The 8035-nt window shown below is 41.4% G+C and overlaps 1 protein-coding gene across 1 annotated transcript; it reads right to left on the reverse strand.

Moving 5' to 3' along the window:
- Positions 1-5643: 5643 nt before the first annotated feature.
- Positions 5644-6920, reverse strand: LOC139359328 (eukaryotic translation initiation factor 3 subunit F-like). Its single transcript, XM_071081944.1, is given in 2 exon segments — positions 5644-6152; positions 6155-6920. Coding segments are annotated over 2 exon segments (1083 nt in total). The 5' UTR covers positions 6894-6920; the 3' UTR covers positions 5644-5808.
- Positions 6921-8035: the final 1115 nt, after the last annotated feature.

The following is an 8035-nucleotide window of genomic DNA, read 5'->3' on the forward strand; positions in this document are numbered from 1 at the left end:
AGGCTGTACTAGTCCCTTCTCACACTACTATAAAGATATTACCTGAGACTGGGTAATTTATAAACCAAAGAGGTTTAATTGACAGTTCTGCATAGCTGGGGAGGCCTCAGAAAACTTATAGTTAGGATGGAAAGGAAAGTAGGCACCTTCTTCACAATGTGGCAGGAGAGACTTTGTGTGTGTGTAAAGGATACAATGTCAAACACTTATACAATCATCAGATTTCATGATAACTCACTATCATGAAAACACATGCATGACACAACTCCCATGATAGAATCACCTCCCACCAGGAGGGATTACAATTCGAGATGAGATTTGGGTGAGGACACAGGGTCAAGCCATATCACAAGCCAACCATAAGCCTAAAATTTATTTTTCATACAAATTGTTCTTACTATAACTTCTCTTTAATAAAAAAGAAGAGCTAGAGAAAGAGAAAGAGAGAGAGAGATTGTCTCAAGGGAAAACATTAATACTCATTACTAAATGTCAGCTCTGGCTTTTATTTTCTTGAGTACAAATTGAATCATAAAATTTTTCTATGTTATTTTATTTTACTTTAAGTTCCAGGTTACAAGTGCAGAATGTGCAGGTTTGTTAAATAGGTATACATGTGCCATGGTGGTTTGCTGTACCTATTGACCCATCCTCTAAGTTCCCTCCCCTTACCTCCCACAGCCCAACAGGCCCTGATGTGTGCTTTTCTGCTTCCTGTGTCCATGTGTTCTCACTGTTCAACTTCCACTTAGTAGTGAAAACATGTGGTGTTTGGTTTTCTGTTCCTGTTTTAGTTTGCTAAGGATAATGGCTTCCAACTTCATCCATGTCCCTGAAAAGGGCATGATCTCATTCCTTTTATGGCTGCATAGTATTCCATGATGTATATGTTCTACATTTTGTTTATCCAGGCTATCATTGATGGGCATTTGTACTAGTTCCATGACTTTGCTATTGTAGATAGTGCTGCAATAAACATATGTGTGCATATGTCTTTATAGTAGAATAATTTATATTCTTTTGGGTATATATCCAGTAATGGGATTGCTGAGTCAAATAGTATTTCTGGTTTTAGATCCTTGAGGAATTGTCATACTGTCTTCCATAATGGTTGAACCAATTTACATGCCCACCTACAGTGTAAAAGCATTCCTATTTCTCCACAGCCTGGTCAGCTTCTACTGTTTCTTTATTTCTTAATAATCGCCATCCTTACTGGTGTGAGATGGTATCTCATTGTAGTTTTGATTTGCATTTCTCAAATAATCAGTGACGTTGAGCTTTTTTAAACATGTTTGTTGGCCATGTAAATGTTTTCTTTGGAGAAGTGTCTGTTTATGTCCTTTGCCCATTTTTTTTTTATTTGGTTGTTTTCTTCTTGTATATGTGTTTAATTTCCTTGTAAATTCTGGATATTAGACCTTTGTCAGATGGGTAGATTGCAAAACTAGACCTTTGTCAGATGGGTAGATTGCAAAACTTTTCTCCCATTCTGTTGTTTGCCTACTCACCCTGATGATAGTTTCTTTTGTTGTGCAGAAGCTCTTTAGTTTAATTAGATCTCATTTGTCAATCTTGGCTTCGGTTGCAGTTGCTTTTTGCATTTTCATCATGAAGTCTTTGCTCATGCCTATGTCCTGAATGGTATTGCCTAGGTTTTCTTCTAGGGTTTTTATGGTTTGGGGCTTGACATTTAAGTCTTATGTTTGAGGTTTTAAGTCTTAAGTTTAAGGTTTAAGGAAAGGTTCAAGTTTCAATTTTCTGCATATGTGTAGTGAATTTTCCCAGCACTACTTATTGAATAGGAGATTCTTTCCCTATTGCTTGTTTTTGTCAGGTTTGTTGAAGATCATATGGATGTAGATGTGTGGTGTGATTTCTGAGGTCTCTGTTCTGTTTCATTAGTCTATAGATCTGTTTGGGGTACCAGTACCATGTTGTGTTGGTTACTGTAGCCTTGTAGTATAGTTTGAAGTCAGGTAGTGTGATGCCTCCAGCTTTGTTCTTTTTGCTATTCCAAACAATTGAAAAAGAGTGACTTCCCCCTAACTCATTTTATGAAGTCAGCATCATCCTGATACCAAAACCAGGGAGACACACACACACACACACACACACACACACACACACACACACACACAAACTTCAGGCCAATATCCCTGATGAACATTGATGCACAAATCTTCAGTAAAATAATAGCAAACCGAATTCAGCAGCACATCAAAACACTTATCCACCGCAATCAAGTCAGTTTCATCCCTGGGATGCAAGACTGTTTCAGCGTTCACAAATAAACATAATCCATCACATAAACATAACCAAGGGCAAAAACAACGTGATTATCTCAATAGATGCAGAAATGGCCTTTGATAAAATTCAACACCCCTTCATGTTAAAAACTCTCAATAAAGTAGGTATTGATGGACCATAATCTCAAAATAATAAGAGCTATTTATGACAAACCTGCAGCCAATATCACAGTCAATGGGCAAAAGTTGGAAGCATTGCCTTTGAAAACTGGTACAAAACAAGGAAGCCCTCTCACCATTTCTATTCAACACAGTATTGGAAGTTCTGGCAAGGGCAATCAGGCAAGAGGAAGAAATGAAGGGTATTCATATAGGAGGAGGGGAAGTCAAATTGTCTCTGATTGCAGACAATATGCTGTTATATTCAGAAAACTCCATAATCTCGGCCTCCAAACCTCTTAAACTGTTAAGAAACTTCAACAAAGTCTCATGATACAAAATCAATGTCCACAAATCACAAGCATTCCTTTACACCAACAATAGACAAGCAGAGACAAATAATGAATTTTATTCACAATTGCTAAAGAAATGAATAAAATACATAGAAATACAGTTAATAAGGGATGTGAAGGACCTCTTCAAGGAGAACTACAAACCACTGCTCAAGGAAATAAGAGGACATAAACAAATGGAAAAACATTCCATCCTCATGGATAGGAAAAATCAATACTATAAAAATGGTCATAATCTCCAAAGTAATTTATAGATTCAATACTATTCCCATCAAACTACCACTGACATTCTTCACAGAATTAGAAAAATCTACTTTAAATTTCATACAGAATCAAAGAAGACCCCGTATAGCCAAGATAATTCTGAGAGTCCTGAAAATTTTTATAGTTACAATAATCTTCTAATGAGTATAAGATTATCATGTTTTTCATATTTTCAGTTAGTGACCTAATGAAATAGGGTATTTTTTCTCTCTTGACACCCAAATACTCTTCTGATGGTCAAAATATTAACGTCATTTATCTCTCCTTGTCTCACTTCAAATGCAACAAGAATCATGGCGTTGTGAAGACTAGAGATGCAAATCTCCCTCGTTTGGCATCCCACTGGACCCAATATGTTTTTCACTGCAAATGTCCTACTGCTATGACTATGCAAGGACCCTCCCTCTAGGCCCAGAGACTGTTGCAGAAGAGATGAGTGCATGAGATTGTAAGGGCTGGTTTTGAGGGATACAGTTAGCTCAGACCCTCCAAATCAAGGAGGGTACACAGGTGCCTAAACAGCTTGTAAAACAAACAACTTTGCTTTCTCAGCTATTATGTGGCACCTTTTTATCCACCCCAACCATAAAAAATGTACTGCTTCCTGGAATTAAAAGAAAATAATTATTAAGAGGATAAAGTTACCTCATGACCAAGCCTCCTGGGTATACTACTCCCAGTTATAAGTTTTGCAGTTATATATATTTAGATATATAAATTTATTTTTTAGAAAAATGCTTATGTTTTGTATAGTTAATCACCATAAGTCTGTAATTAAAACCAAGATTATAGTAACCCAATGCATAGAAGTTAAAGAAAAGTCAATTTTTGTAAACTCACCATTGGCTTTTTGCTTTTGGCTCCTTACTTTAAATAAATCTTTTAAAGGGTAATGAATGCTTGTCCTAGTCCATTCCTATCCAGCCTAGAACACTTACTTGTCTGTAAGTCTTTTCACTTTAAGTCCCTCCACCGTAGGGAGTCTCACTGAAGGGCAGGATGGACACAGCACAGGCAGCCATGCCACTCAAGCAGTGCTATGGGAAAAAAAATTAGTAGCCATTGATGTTGACTCTGGCAAATAATAGCCATAAGGGGAAGAATGTAAACCAAAAATAAAATTCTCAACCATCTGAATGTACCCCTCCTCTCGTGCATAGGGATTCTGGAGTGAACCTGAAAATCTAGTTTAGGCCATGATGGAAGGGAGCGTTGGACATGTCTCATTATATTTCTCCAGCACTAACATCAACACAGACCTTAAGACATCAACATCAGACCTAAGAGTCTGATCAGAAACATTTAACGTCTATTTTCAGCCAGGCGCAGTGGCTCACACCTGTAATCCCAGCACTTTGGGAGGCTGAGATGGGCAGATCACCTGAGGTTGGGAGTTCGAGACTAGCCTGGCCAATATGAAGAAATACTGTCTCTACTATAAAATACAAAAGTAGCCAGCCATGATGGCACATGCCTGTAATCCCAGCTACTCAGGAGGCTGAGGCAGGAGAATTGCTTGAACCAGAGAGGCAGAGGTTGCGGTAAGCCGAGATCATGCCATAGCACTGGGCAAAAAGAGCAAGACTCCATCTCAAACAAAAACAAAAACAAAAAACATCTGTTTTCTCTGAAGCCTGCTACCTGGAGGCTTTATCTGCATGATAATATCTAGGTTTCTCCAACCCCTTATCTTAACCCAGACATTCCTTTCTACTGATAATAACTCTTTCAACCAATTGCCAATCAGAAAATTTTAAAACCTACCTATAACCTGAAAGTCCCCACTTGGAGTTGTCCTGCCCTTCCAGACTGAAACAATATATACCTTACTTGTATTGACTGATGTTTCATGTCTCCTTAAAATGTATAAAACTAGGATGTGCCCTGACCATCTTGGGCACATGTCCTCAGGGTCTCCTGCGGGCTGTGTCATGGGCCATTGGTCCCTTATATTTGACTCAGAATAAGTCTCTTCAAATATTTTAGAGTTTGACTCTTTTTGTTGACCAGTCACCTCCTAGTAAGTTTATGAGCAGGGATCTGACAGCAACCAAATCGTGCTTAGAAACAGCATTCTCTCATCCACTGTCCCTAGGCTCTGCAGAAATTGGCCAGGTTCCTGTTATCCATAACCCAAGGAAATGGGAAGGAGTCATGAGCTCTTGGGCTTTCTCATTCTCTGAAAATGGGCAATTGAAAACTAGCCTTGATTTTGTTTATAAGTATACATAAATGTCACACTTCTAAGCAAAATCAAGTCTAGTTTCAAATGTGTGAAAGGAAAATAGAAACTTGGGACCCCATATCACTCTGCCAAAAGGAGAAAGTTAAGCTGAAAGCTGAGTCAAGAGAGAAGCTGACTTTGCTTTTGCTCCTAAGCTCACCCTTCCTCTTTCCCCTCCAGCACTCTCTTCCCTTTTAAATATTGAAGCCTCAACATCATCTTTGGAGAAAGGCACAGACTACAGATTGTTTCTATGATTCTGTGTTTTTTCCTTCCAACTGTCCCTAACCTTGGCAAAATACACTTCTAAATTGATTGAGACCTGTTTCAGATACTTACTGGTTTATGAATATTAGAAGCAGTTTGTGTTCTCATCGTGTGTGTGTGTGTGTGTGTGTGTGTGTGTGTGTTTAATTTACAAAAGGTAGGCTATGTTTATTAGAATCACACACAGTTGACTGTCTCAGTGTGACTCAAGACCACAAAAAACCCATTTCTCCTTCACTTCTGAGTCCTGGGTTTAAGACCTATACCAGCAGGCATACTGCTTGGGGTCCATTCACAGGTTTACAAGTTTTTCATTGAGGGCAATCTGTGACTGTGTGAGGTTGGCCAGGTAGGTCACCATCAGCAGGTCATTGATGTTGCTGTTGAGCATGGTCTCGAAGTCATCAGGAACTATTTTGGGTACTTGGTTAACCAGGCTTATCAGGAAGCGGCCCACAGTATTGTCAGCTGACACCTTTCCAGACAGTACATCCTCTGCATATTGCAACACTGTGCTCAGGGCATCCTGGATGTGAGCTGATGCCCCTCCTACTTGCTGTAAGTCACTTGAGAGTCCAATCACTCTGTTGGGGCTAAAGCAGGTCTTCAAGATCAGGTCAACTCCAATGCGTTCAGGTCATAGTATGCGTATTTCACTGTCAGAGGTGTGAACATCACTCCCACGGTCCTCCCAGGGACACCCATTAAAGTACTGACATAGGCTTTGATGCTCATGCGGCCGTTCTGGAGACTTGTGTCCACAGTGAGGTGGATGGGGTTGGGGGCCTCTCGGCTGTAGTACTCATGGATTAGCACAGAGTGCTCTGTGATGTCATGGCCTGTAGCGTACCAGCCCAGGATGAGCTCATTTCGAGAAACATTTTTATGCAGTTCATACGTGTTCTTAGCAACCATGTCAACAGCCACTTCATCTTCTGACTCATTGTGTGGCACTGAAAAGCAATTGGTGACCTCCACTGAGTGCTTGTCGACAGTTCCCAACAGGGTCCCGATAACTCGGGCAGCACCCTCATTGCCTCTCTCGTAGCTGTCCACAATGGAGGCCAAAATGACTGGGTGCAGCCTGACCACGCGGCCGCCGGGGAAGGGCCCTGGGAGAGCAGGACCAGGCAGAGCGGGCGCTGGGGTCTGCGCTGGAGCTTGCACTGAGGCCCGGGTCTGGCCAGGAACGGCAGTTGTAGCCGCTGCTGCTGCCGCAGGGTCTGAGGAAGCGGCTGGAGCCGCAGCGGGAACCGGAGCCGCAGCCGGTGCTGGCATTGGCGCTGGGACTGAGACTGAGGCCGATGCTGGCGCCGCCACCGGGGCTGCGGCTGGCGTGGCCGGAGGAGCACTTGCTGATACCACCGGTGTGGCCATCTTGTCAAGAAAGGAGGCAGGAGCCGAAATGATCATGTGTGTTTTTACAGCTATCATTTGTTATCCAAACTTTTACTATCATGTTCAACAATTGAATAAAATCAGATAACTTTTTAGGTGAGTCCCTGTCTATATAAACTCTTGCTATTCATACTGGAGCTACATTCATTTAGATAGTGCTCTCCCTCCTGAGTCAAGCTCGGTGCTTGACTCTCCCTATCCAAATCAGAAGCCAAAGAGACTTGGAAGGTTTCGGCAGTCAGTGTACACAAAACACGCACCAAGCTTTTTGTTTAGCCATCTCTAGTTATCTCTAGTGGGTGTAATAACGAGAGACGTTTACTTTTCAAACACATTGCTGTGGTGGTTTAAGTTTTACAAGCATGTTTACATAACTAATTTTTATAAAATACACCTGTTGCTGATACCTCTTGTCCCTGTCTTGATAACCATCACCCAGATTTGCAAAGGAGGCCGTGCTCAAATATTTGGAAAATAATGCCCTCAGAGAGATGTCCCCCAGCCTTGTTCCTCTCGTTCCTGTTTAAAGATTGTGATGTCACTGGATCTTTCCCTAGGGTGGCCCCTGGTTTGCCAGGCTGGACACTCCTGTGTTGAAGATGCATCAACCCATGTACTGCATAAATGTTTTAGATTTTACTGTGAAGCAAACAATTCACTCCTCAGACCCTCAGTCACCTAAGGCCACATCTCAACTTGAGGTTCGGCTTCTCTGGTCCTAACTGGGACTTATCTGACCCTGACAGGAGATAACTTCAGTAGGAACTTTCCCTAATAGCGAGCATGCACGCTTCAAATTGGCTTGCCCTAAAGGTAACATTTACTCATTATAATGGTAAAAAAACATACCCCACGGTGGCGATTTCAGACATTAATAAGACATGTGATATATGTACTAGCATGTATCACCATAGAGCATGTGCGCCCAGGAGACCACCCAAAACATGCTTGCTAGTAACACCCCTTCACAACCCCTTTCATGAATAATCATACAAGACCCTCATAAGGGAGCTTCCCCAGCCGATCAACGGTGTCTCTTTTTCCAAGCAGCCCACTCTGACTTGGCTTTCAGAGTGTACTGTCTCTTTAAATGAACTCTGCAGCTGCTTCACTGTCACTGC

Source organism: Macaca nemestrina, chromosome 17 (assembly GCF_043159975.1).
Source record: "Macaca nemestrina isolate mMacNem1 chromosome 17, mMacNem.hap1, whole genome shotgun sequence".
Taxonomy (NCBI): domain Eukaryota; kingdom Metazoa; phylum Chordata; class Mammalia; order Primates; family Cercopithecidae; genus Macaca; species Macaca nemestrina.